Below are 16,856 nucleotides of genomic sequence, written 5' to 3'. Positions count from 1 at the left end.
GCAACTGCCCTGGGTGCTGACTAACGCTGATTGTTGAGGGAATATGACACTAGCTTCACGCTACTTAACTACCCTGGTAACCTATGGTACAGCAAACCAATCAGATAGTAGCTTCATGTAATATAGTGCAGTCTCAAGATGAGAAACTAATGGGATTATATTGTATAACAACCAGCATCCTCATTTACGGTGCATAAATTAACAGACACTTCACAGGTACATGATGCTGAAAATTGACACACACACATGAACACTCACCCACCCTCTCTGACAAAGCCACACCATTTGCTCACTCATCGTGTGTATTATTGCATAATTTGGACAAGCCACAACATTTCATTATTTCCCATGCAGCAAGAGGTCTAGGTTCAGTTGTGCCAAAATCCCCCAAAACAGCTTAAGTATACAAGACACCAGCAGAGCACAGGCTCCTCAATACACACACTCATTAACTCACACACAGATCAGACTTGTTCCGATCGTCTGGTGATAAGTATTCTCTACGATGAGGAGCAGTCTGGGGCCAGCAGTCCTAATACAGACTAAACGTGCCCAGGTTTTAAACAAACACACACACACGAAAAAAGCTGCTGTCCTCTTGTATTTTCTTTGTTAAAAAGACATGAACAACTGGAGTCTGCCGGTCCCGGTGAGCTGCATATTCCCAGAGGATCAATACTCAGCAAGCACACAAAAGCTCCGACACTTTACCTCATTACATGGGCTACGGCACATAAATGTAGAGAGAAAAAGAAAAGAAAACGCTAAATCACCAGCAGGCAGCTGCTATTTGAGCATCTTAAGCATCAGTTCTCAAAGATCCAAATATCCCAAATCAATCTGACAGCTCATCAATAACTGTCACAACTTCACAGCAAACACGATAAACTACCAATCCAAAGAATCAACGCAGACGGCATCCTGTTTCACAGAAAAATGACAGGAAAAAAAAACAACACTCCCAAGTTGCCTACATGAAACGGCGGCAGCGCGTTATCATGCAGTCGTTACCGTATGTGCAGTTACAACACAGTCTGAGGACCAGAAGCACCTCCATATCCTTCATCTCCTCACTCTGTTCTCCTGCTCACTGCCTCCTCTCCCAGGCAGAGACAGAGAGAGAGAGACGGAGACAGAGAGAGAGAGATGGAGAGAGATGGAGAGAGAGGGAGAGAGAGAGGGAGGGAGAGAGAGAGCAAGAGAGAGAGAGAGAGAGAGAGAGAGTGTGTGTGTGTGTGTGTGAGTGCTCACACATGTGCCAGTTTGCCTCCCAAAGCCCGCCACTGCATACACAAGTAGAAGGGGGCAGGACTGGAGTCTTAAAGCAGCAAGCTATCCTAGACAGACATACACCCACACACACACACTAATAGACACACATAGACAAGAATGCACACACAAATTCACACACGCTCTTACCTTCCATTGAGACCAATGTGGTACAATCTTTGGAGTCTTTAGGACCTTTTACTTTGAGGTTCTGAAAGAAACAGAGGAGCAGAATGATCAATTGAATTAATTATACACACACACACAACCACGCTCTCGCTCCCACACACACACACACACACACACTCTCTATTGCTCTCTACTTGCTTGGCTAAGGCTGGTCGAACTAATGAAGACATATAGGGTCACTGCAGCAGACTGAGACAGCTAAAAGAGGCTGAACCATGCACCCATCACAAGTTTAAAATCACAGTAAATTATAATAATATAATAATATTAATTAAAGGAATACTTCACCCAAAAAATGGCCATTTGTATATCAGTGACTCATCCCGTGTAACCTTGAATTCTTGAAGAAAACGAAATTCTCGCGTGCCTCCACAGTGAACAGAGAATCCAAGAACGGAGGAAAGTCTTGATGAATTTAAGTAAATGGGGGTCGCGTTTAACAACAGTATAACTTCCATTAACAAACTCTCACACAACTCGTGCTGTATAATCCAAGTCTCATTTATCCAGTCGTATGCTCACTACTTGCTACTTCGCTAAAACCTTACTATTTAAAACACTTTGGACTTGCACGGACGAGTAGTGTGCCAGCGCAAGTTTATGTTGAAGTGTTTTACGGTTTTAGGTTTTTAGCGAAGATACATGTGTTTGGGAAGTAGTGAGCATACGACATGGATAAATGAGACTTGGATTACCGTATACTGCAAAAGTTGTGTCAGAGTTTGTAAACGGATAATGGTTTTACTGTTGTTAAACGCTGCCCCCATTAACATCAATGCATCAAGACTTTTCTCCATTTTTGATTCTCCATTCACCGCGGAGGCATGAGAGAAAAACTAAGTTTTCTTCAAGAGTTCAAGGTAACACGGGGTGAACAGTTCATATACAAAAGGTCATTTTGTGGGTGAAGTATTCCTTTAAGGTTTTGATTAAAACCCCTAATCAAGTTTCAGTCGTGTAACCTGCTGTGCATTGTACTTGGATAAGTGTTACGGCAGGGCTTTGTTTTGGAAAATTACCACAATTACAAAGAGTGTAATCTACTGATAAATATATGGTACATGTTTATGTAACTTTTCATGCTAGCAGTCTGTGAATGTTCTATAATGCTAGTGTACCACCAGTGGGTGGTGAAAGGTCACAAACATAACAGGAAATGGAGGGTTTTATATTTAAAAATAAAAGTGACTAATACCAACATAGCATTTAAACATAGAGATTTTAAGGTGGTCAAGTATTCTGAGATCCCAATGCTTCATGATTTCCATGACTATAATAAATCTGTTGCCTCTGTATTTTTGTTCAAGGTACAGTACATTTACCAATAGATAGAATCTAACTATCTTTTGTGGAAATTTTATGTGCACAGCCATGTACAAAGCCAGCATGGAAACAAGGGAGTGAGAGTGGGTTATCACTTCCGTCACAGATGTTTCGTTAATTAACATCCATAACACCTTCAAAGCAATCAGAAGGATTTTAGCACCCCAGAACACCGCCCATCCTCCACATCAGCTCTCCATACTAAACATATCCACCTTGCTCCAACCGTGTGTGCCGTACAGTAGTCCAAACCTTCTGTTGTGATTTGCTCTGCTCATGTGTCCAGACATTAATAAGCTTAAAAATGTGAAGCATATTTTAACATTGATGTACTGTTTCTGTTAATGATGGTTCAAAATAGTGTTCCTCAAAATAAGACCACATTTCCCATAAACACTCTTGACTTCCTGTCAAAAAGAGGATGTTCCAACCCGCATTGCTTCGCCTCTTTTGTCGTTCCATGTGCATTTGTTTTTCTCCCTCACTTTACTGAAGAGGATTGGCGCACTGGTTTAAGACACTTGAGACTAAATAATATATTGGTTTATTGTTTAATTCACCTAATGCAACACATATAGACTTTGATTATGTGACAAAATGACACCCAACTCCTCATATTACAAAAACAAAGAGCCCACAATCTAATACATTTTGAATATTTGCTATTCAGACATGTCTCTTCCTTACACCCTTCCAACCGCTCCTTGAGTCTCTGATCAGCTTCTGAGAATGAGCTTACCTCAGATATCTTCTGGAACTGGCCGTTGGCCTGGCTGCATTTCACTGCCGTCTCTAGCGCCACCTTGTAGTTGTCCACAAAGGCCTTGTACACTCCCAGCTGGCTGGCCTGTGAAAAGAGAGAGAATAAGGCAAGCTGGTGTGAGACAATGATAGTGGCATGAACCTCTTTTCTATTTGATCTGAATTGTTTAACCCCTTTAGATCTAAGGCCGCCTAGAGAAAAGTTCTCTAAAACCTAACTAACGCTTAAAAACACTCTGAAAAACTGACTAAGTTTACTAAAACCTTTATTTCTCAGCCTCTGAAGCAGATAGAAACATGAAATTTAAAAAAAACTTTAGAGCTTAAACATTTGGCTTTAATTGTAAATTATTGCCTTTGCCCTAATGTCCATTAACATTTTTATTTTATTTTTTAAATCAAGAAACAAAAGAAAAATGTAGTGAATTTAAAATGTTGACGAATGTGCTTGTTTCCAGCCATATTTTTAAAACAAAGTGGTCCAGCCTCGGTCTGGGTCTCATTCACATGAACGGAGGAACTGAAACAACTCTAGATTCAGCTATTAGTGTATTTTTTTAGGACCTAATGATTTAAATAAGGGTTATTCAAGTGTTCATACTTGGAAGTTGATTCACCCCCAAAAAAAAATTATCATGGTTTGTCATTTATTATGACATCTCTTTTCCAATTTAAGTCTATGGGAAAAAGTCTTTTGGGCACAATGGCATCACGCGACGGACACGGAAGTTGTAGTACCATTGTTTAGTGACTACGAACATTTGCATCAAAGCCCGGCGCTCTTCCTGGGGGCTTGGTCTAAAGGGAGAAGCCCGCAAACATCGCTCCTGGTCTTAAAGGGATATACGTGCATATTGTTGCATCTGGTCTAAAAGAGTTAAAGGACAATTCTAACCCAATGAGCAACTGGTTTATTACTAATACATATACTATTACAACACAACACAAGTCTGTCACATAGACTGTATATAAAGATAGACGACATGACAGCTCCCTAAAAGTGAAGCCAAAACATCTGGATCGCCCCCTGGTGGCTGGCTGCAGCATAGGTCATAGATCCCGCCCACTCATTGCAAGCGGATGGGACATGAGCCAAACTAAAAAGCCAAAGTACACGGGAAATACATTTTTCCCAAAGATGGTTTCTGTCATTTTAGGTAGTTCTTATCACGCTGATGTATGTTCAAGTGTATTAAGGAATAGTTGTTGTGTCTTTCTAGCCAAAGAGCTACCGTGGTGCTAACGTAGCAGCTTGGTGGCTCACGATAGCTCACGGCTCTGGCAGATGAATTAATTTCTATTCCCATCAAGAGTTCGCCTGAAGTGGAGCGTTGCTGCAGTTCCTCTTTTGCTCTATCAGCATACATGAAATTATCCCCCCCCCCACACACTCTGTTAAACCTATACAGTATAGCTAATGCACACAGGCTAATCACATTCCCATAACGCCACTCCACCGGTGGCTCTGAGCAGTCCTCCTGATTGAAACAGATTCACTTTCTCTTTCCTCACCCCCTTTCATTAACAGCCACTCTATGCTGCGCTGTACTGTATGTGCATTGTAACACAAGCTGCAAGACCAGCAGCGCATGAATATGCATCCTGCTACAGCTATGCCTGAATGGCTGGGCTGAAGAGCTGACTGCACCCTATTAAAGCAATGAGATTGGATTCAGCTGAATAGAGTGAATGAGTAAGACTGGTTACTTTTGTCCTTAAATCCCCCTCTCGTCCTTATTTTCATTTCCTCTCCTTCCACTTCCCCTCAGAGTGTGAAGTGGAGAGTTACGCACCAGAGAGGAGACATGAGGTAACCATCCGGCCTCATGTGACACTTAGAATATGATGTTGTAGATCAATATTCTTCATAGGAACCGATGACAACAGAAAACAACAGTTATTTTGTGATTAAGTCATCTTAGCACAATCCTGACACAAACATTTAGCCACATAAAGACTTGCACAGACAAGAAGTCGGCCAAACAAGTGTCAGTGTCTGTATATCATCTCATCATAATTGGAGACTTCGTCATGTCAAACCCAGACCTTGGATGGAATGGAGAAACCACCATGTGTGTGATTACATTTCCAAAGATAGAGGACTTTTGACTTGGCAGCTTGGCTGGAAAGCACAAATCGAGAACAATGACGCGATCATGGTATTTCATCAGTTCGCCATGTCGCTTGGACACACCACAACCGGTATGAAACCTCTCCAGCTCCGTCCCGTCACTGCGACAAAGGACTTTGAGCAACGGTCCGAGCATAGCGCCTGCACTTTAAACAACAAGACCACACGTCAAAGTGGCGGTTGGGAAAACAAAAGCTTGTGTTTGAGAGTGGAGGTGGGATGGGAAGGAGAAGATGAAGGACGGAGGGTATGAAACAGACAGAAAGAGGGGGGAAAGTGCTATAGTCTTGACTTGGAATAGACGCTCTCCAGAGGATAAAAATGCCTGTATATAACTTACATCCTCACAGACATGTTCAGGTCAAGTTGGACAGCAGAACGCTGCAGGCCAAACCATGTTTCTAACAATATCCTCTGCATGATTCTACGACCAACTACCCAACACTTGTATTCAAAATGTTCAGCTGTCATCAGCATGATGAGAATTTAACAATCAACAATATCCATATTCTGCACATGCGTGACTAGAGCTAACTGACTTGCAGAGTGAAATTTACAAATTCTGGGTCTGTCATGTGATGCCATTGGGCCCAAAATCACTTTTTCCCATAGACTTGCATTGGGAAAGAGACATCTGTAAATCAGCGGGTATTTTTTTTTTGGAGGTCACTCAAACTTCCAGGTACGAACACTTCAACAGCCCTTATTTAAATAATTCGGTCCGAAAAGTTGAAAAATGCACTAATAGCCGAATCCAGAGTGATTTTCGTGCTGCTGTTCATGTGAATAAGCCCCAGGAGGCGGGGGTTAAAGGAAACGCTAGTGTGTTAAGCTTCATCTCTTTGGGGCCAGGAAAGTCTAAATGTATCATGTATAAAATTCCATGGCAATCCATCCAAAGTGTTAGACCAACTTTGCCATACATGAGCAACGCCACTAGCAGGTTATCATGGGGAAGCAGTAATCCACTTACCACAATAACATAATACATAGATTACAGTTATAGTTGGTGTCAAAAGATGGATACATGTGTTTAAAAGATGATAGAAAAGATATCGGCACATATAATCACAAAGCACCTAATAGTAATATCATACATTTTCAACACATAGTAAATGGGGCTTTGAGAAGGATCAGACTTGAGCCATCATAAATCAGAGATCCACAGATCTATAAGGAAAAAACAGAAATGTGTTGGGTTTCTTTGTTATTATTTGCCCAAGCGCACTACAGAGCAATGGCCATAGCAAGATTAAATCCTTCCCACTTGGAATGCCTCCAGGGACTTTGATAATTTGGTCGGTCAAGTGAAATCCTGGCAGTCACAGGCTGCAGCTGAGCCCTTTTCATGTCTGAAAAAAGGTGAGAAAAGTTGGAACCATGGCTGGCTTTTATCCCCTGCATGCCTGTTTTCTGTATCTCGGTCCCTCTTTGTTGCTTCAGTGGCCTCCCTGCTGCTCGCAGGGAGCAGTAGGGAGGCCAGCTAATTACACTGCCATCTGTACTCTCACACTACCACTCTGACTAAATGTTTATCTGCCACATGACATGCTCATGTACGCACATATACGCAGCACAGATGGGAGCTGATGACTACACTAATAGGTGTCACTTGGTGGTGCGACTCCTGGGGTCCACAGAGAGGAGGGGCAGCGAGAGGAAGTGCTTGTTAAACTACTAAAAAGGGATTCAATTTCTACACGAGAGCTCTGTTCATTTTCGCTGCCACTAAATATAAGCTTGTGTAGCATAGCCAATCAATGTTTCCGAGTTACTAACACGTTTCAAAGCTGTACAAAACCCAATCACTTTATCTATATAGGGCACTGTCCAAAATTAACATAATTATTATCTAAAAAAGGACATAGCTAGCAATCAACTTGTCTCAAACTAAATGTTAGTTCATCGAGTGCTAAAGTTAGAAACACGGCTAAAGGGAAGTCCATTTCAACAGTTTCTTGCTCTAAATTCAGATTATTTAATTCATTGTCTCAAATACACACTGCATAAACTGGAAGTTGCCATCTTTGAGTCATGGTGGGTTACTGCTAATAATAACCTTGGGTGCTTTTTTTTAAATGTCAAAATGTACCTCAAACCCCTTGAGAGATGTTGAAAATCAAAAGCGGAAGATGTGCCGTTACATATTAGAATAAGACAGACATTCTCATCAGGTTCCTCATAAAGATGGCATGAACTTTACTCAGTTATTCAAGTCGAGGTTTGATATTTATACATCTCGTCAAACCAACAGGCTGGTTAGAATCTATAACTGAGTCACTGCTGGGGTGAATGGACGGAGAAGATGCATGTAAATGTAGCTTTACATTCAACCTTATGACAACAAACAATTGGACACCTTGATTTTGTCTAGGAATATATGGTGACAGGCTGTAAATTGATAATAAGATGATACCTGCAGTCCACTGTGTGCTAAGATATTATTATCCATTGCACATGAACTCACTATTTTAATCTGTGACAATTTAAAACTACGTCCGGTTCTAAATCAATGAGCTGTGAGTGCCAGCTGCCAGCTCATAGAAACAAACACTGAATCACAGAAATATTTAATAACATCATACAGTAACGTCTCTTTTTAAAAGACTCAAACAGAAGTCTTGGTTCTGAGGAGTTTATTTGTCTGAGCTGGCATTACACTTACTCTTGTGCTCTAGTCAAAACAACAGCGTGCTCATGACTTGGCAGAATATCACAGGAGCTCTCATAACGGCACATCTGATTAACTCACAGCTCATTAGCGAGAATAAATGACGTCTCCTAAAATCCAAACACATGGTGCAAGCTGAATACGGGACATGCTTAATCTCTGATCAGTTAATCACATTGATCTGGTTATTGTCGTAACATTTAAAAAGGGATATTTCTAAAACTGCGCACACAATTCTAATAAGTCTTATCAGTGTCAGGCAAGTTGAAAGCTAAGGGAGTTTTCCATGTACATTTACGATAATAGCTTTTCAGTCAGCTAATTAATTACTCACTTATCATCATATCCACAACAACACTTGATATGTATCGCTGTGGAATGACGCTAGGGAAAGTAATAAAGAATTTATTGTCCATTATCTTTTAAAAATGATCACAAAATGAGGCTGTAAAAGTCCCAGTTATAACACTTTGAACAGCAGGATGGCAAAAAAAATAATAAGAATTTGAACACTATGAAAAAGAACCTTGTTAATGGCTTATATAATGTATGTGAGCATAATAAAATTAAAATAAAATCGCTGTTTTGTTCTCTATCTTCTGCGGTATTCTGAGTCTTCCAACTGTAGAGCAAAACCCTGTTGTTACTGTCAGGGAGAAGAGACTTACAGCGGTTCACTGCTACTTTTCTGAATACAGAGTTTGTTTGTCTGTCTAGTTTCCAGTCCAGGAAAATTATAATATTCTGTTACCAGACGCCCACAGCGAGACGAAGTCAGGGTGAACTAACAGAACACAGTGTGCCAAGGTTTATTTACTTCAATCATACCAGCTACACTACTGCTCTCAGTACCAAAGGACATTCAAATTGATCAAAATGGCCACTGAAGTTAAAGAGGACCTATTATGCTCATTTTCAGGTGCATACATGTATTTGGGGTTTCTACTAGAACATTTTTACATGCTTTAATGTTCAATCACTTTATTTTTCTTCATACCGGCTATGCTGCAGCACTTCCTTTCACCCTCAGTCTGAAATGCTCTGTTTGAGCTCCTAACCCAAAAGCATAATAGGTCCTCTTTAAGATTTATTACTGATGACTGCCTCTGGATTTTACACACTGAATGGGCACATTACCTTGTAAATTCAATTTCTATGTGGATGTATTTTTCCTACTAGAAGTCCAGTTTCTTACATCTCAGCTGAAAGTCTCTATTACAGTATGTTGCATCAGCCTATCTACAGTATGCCAATCAAATGTAATGAGTATCTAAAAGAGACACACACACTGTATATGCACACATGCTCTTTCGGTATGTTACGTGCCGAGAAGCCCTGTTCAAATTGCATTATCCACTGTAAATCTGACAATGTAATGACGTAACACAGAGGGAGGCCTAACTGACTATGAGACGAGCTGAGCCCTGGAGCCTGGCTAATTCTATACACGGACACATCCACACACATAACAGTGATGTTGTTACATTATGTACTGAGAGCGCTTGTTTAAGGAACATAATCCAGGGCAAATATGACGCCGTTATAGATCGGAGGTTGCAACATCTCTGCTAATGCACTCAGACCACAGGCACGGAAAGGAGCACACACAAACACTCACTTACGCATACGGAGTGTAATTTAGACGAATGATTCACACAGTAAAAATAGTGTCTGACAATCCTCCCTTTAACACTTATTTACGTGCACCCTGAAATGACACACTGTAGTTTCTGGAGCGAACGTGAGACTCACCAGCTTCTGGAACAAATGTCCCACGGTGACCTTCTCGTCCCACTGCTGGATGTTGGGTAAGAGGGCGTCGTAGAACTCCTTGTGGATCTCAAAAATGTCCTGGATTTTGTAGAAGATGGTCTCCACTTGCTGGATGGTCAGGACGGGCTGCGAGGTTGTGGCGGTGGCTTTCAGAGGACGCATGGGCTGGATAATCAGAGACAGAGAGAACGGACAGACTCAGTGGACACAACCAAGGACCAACATTGAGTATCTTTTCCAAAAAGTTCTTTTGCTTTGATAAGTTGTATAAAGCATTTTACTATGGCTTAAAGTTTCCATAAAATGTCATGTCTAATTTAAGAGCAGGCTTTGATAGTGAGTACAATTTGGGGCAGTTAATTGGCCAGTCAGTGGCCTAATTGGACCAGTGCCTGAAAAAAGAAAATTTCTGATGTTGCTATGCGTCACCCAGTGATAAGCATGTAATCTTAGCCTCTCTGCTCTGCAATTGGGTGACTCTTTTCACTGCAGTGCAGTTTCTGACCAGTCAGATTGTACGCCAGCTCAGTTAATCATAGATATGTGAGGAGTGGACGTGGTAAGGGGGGGGGACCCTGAATTGCAGTGAAAACAAAAACGCTTTCACGTCATGGAAACAACAATTCTCTCAGGCTGATGATGAGTCAGACTTCCACTGCAATGGTGCAGTGGTTGTATGAAGGCAAAGCATGAAGCTGATAAGACCTCAGGTTTGACAACAGTGTTAAAAATAACTCCCTTTATCTTTCCATGTTTCATTACAGGATTACACATCATGTGATTATGGAGGCTGCATGAATATGACAAGTGACACATTTACAAGTTGTTAGAAACTATCATTTTTAAATGTATTTACAAACAGACAATTTACTGCTATAGATTAACAGATGGGAAGTGCATATCTAAGTAGTTACTAAAATTAAGGGATCTATATGAGTATGTAAAAGTGTATATGGTTCCCATGCTGGGGAAGTGTGTGTTTGCAATCTCAGCTAAATACAGCTAATTTTGTGTACGTGGTATTTGATATTGATATCCAACCCAATATCACGCCAAAGTGTGTAAAAGACCCGCCTGTCCACAAGAGGATAGCGCGTCAGTGTCACGTTTTGCCTCGCCGAGGCGTGAATATTACACGCGTGTATGAAGGTGCAACAAAACTACTCACTTAGGTTTAGGAAAAACGTCATGGATGGCCTTAAAATAAGTACGTAAACTAAGTAAAATTTGTACGGAAACACCGTAGCAAAAAGTATGGAAAACACATCACAAATGTCACTAAAATGTCATAAACATCAATAACGTGACTTACAAAACAAAACGCCGGTCTCGAAAACCGGTCTTCTGGTTGAAAGTCCTGTTTTCACTTTATATTCTACTTCATTAGCTCTGAGCGTAGCATTTTTCATGCATTCACATTGCAGTCAGTACAGACTATATAGGCGTACAAATGACACGCCTAAAGCAAGAATGGCATTCTTATTACACGCTTTTGCCTTGCGCATTCACACGCCTTTTCGTGCAACCAGGGCTGTGATATTTTAAATGAAAGCAGAAGCACCTTAACAAAGGGATATCCAATATGTCCTCAAAGCTTGTAGCCCCTATTCATACAAATGTCATTGAATCTATTGTCGGCCAGACAAGTTTCACTTGAGAGGAGGTGTGTCAATACATGTTGATGAACCAGGAGGAGAGGAGAGGAAAGCAAATGAAAGGACCTCTCTAGTGATCCACTGTAATCTGTGAAGTTTTCGCTCATATCTCAACTTAAAAGTAAAAGAAAGAATTTATGCCCTTGCTCTTGAGTTCAGTAGAGTCTGTAGTCTAGTCAGTGTCTGCGTTTTGTGAATCACTTCTCTACATCTACAACATTGAACCAGTTCTATTACTCTTTTAATTTGGGATATTTGGCAGGTGAAAAGAATTCAGTTTCTTCTCTGTCTCTTTGAAAAATTGTGATGTGGTTGTTAGGAGTTTGCATCTAAACCAACAAGTTAAATACAATAGATTTGTCTGTCCTCCTTGCTGTGAGTTACCTCCTCAGATCTCAACATCAGACTGCAATTTGCCGTTGTATCAAAAGATCCAAGTATAAGCAACTGCTGGCTGTCAGATAGCAACATCAGTCTCCCTAGATTTTTGTCAAATTCACCACCATAATCTGTAACACAAAGGGTTACCAAAACCCAATGCAACACTAATGTGATTTTTGTTTACAAGTTCTGGCTTGTCTTTTATATGGCAGCATAAACTAAAACAAAGCAAAAACAAAAGTGTAGACACATTGTGTGTTTTAGACATTCTGTCAATGACTATAAGGAAGTGGAGGAGGACAGGAGCATACTCTTGACTGCTCGGATTGTAAAATGACTTGTTGTGTCATGTGTGAGGGTTGAAAGAGAAGGAACTGAGAGACGGATCAGATTTCTGACAGTATCACGGCAATCTTTTGTTTACGTCGTTGACTGACTACTACTTTGTGTTGTAACGGTGGAGGCTTTGTACTCTAACTGTAGCGTGACAACCCATAAACTATTTTACAGTTTGATGTCGAGCTGACTACGTGTTGGTCAAAGTGCAGCGTGTGGCTTGAGAGCGGCAGGATATGACATAGTGGTGCCTTAGTATGGGGAAGCATGTTCAGTAAGTGTTGCAGGAAACTGCTGCGACTGTGGTCCTGCTTTCAGTGTGACCATTAACCACTAATAGAGCTCTGACAGTTCACACAGGCCTGCACCAGTTCACAAAGCAGCAGCACTGCAACATGCGGGCGGCTACATGACATGCTGCTTTTCCTAAAAAAAACAAGTGAATACGTCTGTCAGTGTGCGGAAGGGAAATTCTCTTCACCCCAGCTTTTATTTACACACACTGTGTCCTTTTCAAAAAAATGTTTTTTTGCAGTGTGTGCGTGTGTGTGTGTGTGTCTCACCAGTAGCAGGGCCTCCAGCTGGTTGATGTAGATCTCCTCGCTGGCCAAGAAACCAGACAGCACCAGTTTCTTCATCATCAGTCCTTTCTCTATGTCTCCCTGCAGGATAAAACAGACCTGACTTTAATAACATATTATACATGTAGTTATACATTTCACACACACACACCCCAAGGATCCTTTGGTAAACTACTTTGTATCCAGGATTCTTTTCTAAACAAGGCCACGTCACGGTACAATGACTCAAGCCTCATTTCCTGCGTGATGCCACTGCAGTTACCCCATCAGGTAAACATGACATTAATACGCACACATCTAAAGTGCGTAGGAACGAGCAGGAGCTTCTTCTTAGGAATCTACACTAAAAACATGTAAATGGCTCGCCTCCTCTGTGGGGAAGTCTTACTACTAGTGCTTCCAGGCAATTTTGACTTTAATATCAGGGAAGTCACCTCCCTAATCGTGTTTGAGAAACACGGAGCAAGAGCAAAACAGGACGCGCAATACTTTTTATCCCCATACAGAGGAAAACGCTAGTGTGAGTATGAATTCTCAATACTTCAAAGGTGAAAAAACGAGATATAGAAAGGTCAAACTGAGGTGAAATGTTTGACAGTCTTGTTATCCGTTAAGTACATTCATTCATCTTACTGCTTATCCCTATTGAAGCAGGGTGAATACTATCCCATCATGCATTGGGCAGAAAGCAGTGAAACATACTGAATTGAATAAGACAGACAAATCAGACTACCTTTAATTCACACCTTTGGTTATTTCTTCACCATGCAATCTACTTGAATGTGTTACATTTCTGTAATTCATCTATTTTGGGTGTAACTACAGACCATTAACCTCACGTGGTTTATATAAAGTCAAAGTCTTCAAAGTCTTTTACCATATTTTAGTTGTATAAATCCATAAATACACTACAGAAAAGAGCAAAACACATACCTACAGTGTCTATCAAGTCAAGCATAATAAAACTGAATGATTTAGTTGAATTCAAGCCTTTGTTCATTTTGTTTAAAACGTTTTTTGCATTTAGATCAGCTGTTGATGATCACAGAAGGATATTTCATTCATAAAACTCAGTTTACACATACTACATTAAAGCACTTGTGTGTTTCAGTTAGAGCTGCAACGATGAATCAATTAGTTGTCAACTATTAAATTAAACGCCAACTATTTTTTTGATAATCGATTAAATCGGTTTGAGTCATTTTTTTAAAGAAAAACAAAGTTGAAATTCTCTGATTCCAGCTTCTTAAATGTGAATATTTTCTGGTCTCTTTACTCCTCTTTCTATCTTTGAGTCGTGGACAAGACGAGACATTTGAGGACATCATCTTGGGCTTTGGGAAACATTGATCAACATTTTCCACCATTTTCTGACATTTTATAGACCAAACAACTGATCGAGAAAATATTCAACGGATTAATCGACAATGAAAATAATCGTTAGTTGTATTAGTTGATATTCTTGTGTGTTCTGACAGGTGTACATGTGCTTTAAAAGGTAGTTGAAAGTATGTGCAGACCATCTACAGTGGACCATTAATGTTACTTATTTAAAGAAGGAGGCAGGTAAACTAAGATATTTTTTGACCACAGAATGTGAACTATGTTGTTACAAATTGTAGCGTATATTTTGTGTTGGAGTTGTACACTGAAGTGTTTTTAAAAAAAATTATATTATATATCTTCATTTGTGTTATACAAACTATGCAGATCAGCACACAGACTCACTTGTTATCATCACTTGTGCCATCTCTAGTCAGCAAGTCATTGATAAAATTCTATATTACACACTATGTGATGGTGTGAGGATGACTGTTTTACATATATATACACTCGTAACAATGATATATTAATGCCTGCTGCATAATTCACACTACACTGTAAATGGCAAAAATCCACAGTAGTGTTAATATAATCCAAAAAAATTGGAAAAGTCGGGCCACACAAAAATGTGTTGTCCAAAACAATTACCATGTGTGAAAGACACAAGCAATCCTCTTTTAAATATCTCTCCATAATAATGCTGCATAGTAGTAGTAGTTTAGTAGTATAGTAGTTTCACAGTAAATCGACAGCTGTACACCTGTTCAGGCTGTCATTCACTGTTAGCCCCGGGCTGAACAGACACATGTCCATGTCCAAAGGATTGCAGTCAAAGTGACAATGGAGTGTCTACACTGTATGTACTTTAAGGGAGGCCAAAGAACAGCCATGAGAGCAGAACGGAAGATTAATTATTAACACAACCAGATCCTTACAGTGATATCAGCACACCAGCCCTGCCTGATAAGACGAGGAAGGAGCCATGACCTCACTGTTTTAACCCCATCACGACTGACATTTACCTTCTGACATGGATGTTATGCTATCCTTAAAAGACTGGAGGTATACTGTTTAACCAGGTACAGTATATCAGAGGTGTGGACTCGAGTCGGACTCGAGTCGCAAATTTGATTTTATTGAATTTTAGACTTGACTTTACAAAATCAAAAAAGACCTGCAACTCCACTTGTACTTTAACACCAATGACTCATTTCCTGAGTCAACTAACATTAAAGCTAATCATTCCCAGCAAGTCGAAACTTAATACAACAGATCCACTTTGTTGGAACCAATACGACAGCATCCAATCAAATTTAATATATTGTTAGTCTGTTATTAAAATGACATCACATCTGGTGAAAAGCGCATTATGACTTGTTTAGGACTCGAAACTCAAAGTTTAGGACTTGGGACTTGCCTGTCTTGACCTGGAACATGACTTGGGACTTGCCTGTCTTGACTTGGGACTTGCCTATCTTGACTTGGCACTTGACTTGGGACTTGCCTGTCTTGACTTGGGACTTGCCTGTCTTGACTTGGGACTTGTCGGTCTTGACTTGGCACTTGACCTGGAACTTGCATGTCTTGACATGGGACTTAACTTGGGACTTGCCTGTCTTGACATAGGACTTGCCTGTCTTGACTTGGGACTTGTCTATCTTGACTTGGGACTTGCCTGTCTTGACTTGGCACTTGACCTGGAACTTGCATGTCTTGACATGGGACTTAACTTGGGACTTGCCTGTCTTGACATGGGACTTAACTTGGGACTTGTCTATCTTGACTTGGGACTTGCCTGTCTTGACTTGGCACTTGACCTAGGACTTGCCTGTCTTGACATGGGACTTCACTTGGGACTTGTCTGTCTTGACACTTGCCTGTCTCAACTTGGGACTTGACTTGGGACTTGCCTATCTTGACTTGGGACTTCACTTGGGACTTGTCTGTCTTGACTTTGGACTTGACTTAGAACCTGCCGGTCTTGATATGGGACTTAACTGATGACTTGCGTGTCTTGACATGGGACTTGAGACTTACTTGTAACTTGCAAAACAATGACATGTTCCCACCTTGGCAGTATATACAGTATGTGTACAATATATACTTTCCATTTCTTAATTACAGGATTATTAAGAATTACTTTGCTGGAGAACAGCAGATATTTAGCAGAGACTATAACTTCACCTCAATTTAAGATTTGGTACTTACACAACATACAGTACATTCACCAAACTTTCAGAAAGAAGTGTCAACTCTTGTTTTTGATGAACACAGAGTCACATATACAAATTCTACGATAACACACATGCATCTCCACACTTGAGATGACAGTGCTGATTCCTAATCTCCCTGTGATTGGCTCACATCAAGTAACAGTCAGAACAATCAGAACAACAACAAATGATTTCTAGAGATCATGTCTCTTAATTAAAATGTGGAAAGTTTTCTATATATCAAGCTCT

At 40.5% G+C, this 16,856-nt stretch overlaps 1 protein-coding gene across 8 annotated transcripts in view; it reads right to left on the bottom strand.

Annotated features, from left to right (window-relative positions):
• Positions 1–16,856, bottom strand: part of abr (ABR activator of RhoGEF and GTPase) — a 150,311-nt gene that overhangs the window by 71,542 nt on the left and 61,913 nt on the right. For 6 of the 8 annotated variants that reach the window (XM_037748058.1, XM_037748060.1, XM_037748061.1 and 3 more), the window contains 4 exons: positions 13,054–13,152; positions 10,098–10,283; positions 3,521–3,628; positions 1,420–1,480 (listed from right to left, as the gene is read on the bottom strand). In XM_037748058.1, coding sequence (XP_037603986.1) covers positions 1,420–1,480; positions 3,521–3,628; positions 10,098–10,283; positions 13,054–13,152 — 454 coding nt within the window. Of the gene's footprint in view, positions 1–1,011; positions 1,073–1,419; positions 1,481–3,520; positions 3,629–10,097; positions 10,284–13,053; positions 13,153–14,347; positions 14,360–16,856 lie in introns of those variants that run through there. The other 2 variants (XM_037748065.1, XM_037748064.1) reach the window with 2 other exon arrangements.

The sequence above is a fragment of the Sebastes umbrosus genome, chromosome 17 (assembly GCF_015220745.1).
Source record: "Sebastes umbrosus isolate fSebUmb1 chromosome 17, fSebUmb1.pri, whole genome shotgun sequence".
Classification (NCBI taxonomy): Eukaryota; Metazoa; Chordata; class Actinopteri; order Perciformes; family Sebastidae; genus Sebastes; species Sebastes umbrosus.
Note: the sequence above shows the minus strand (reverse complement) of the source record. Positions and strands in the feature narration are given on the sequence as shown.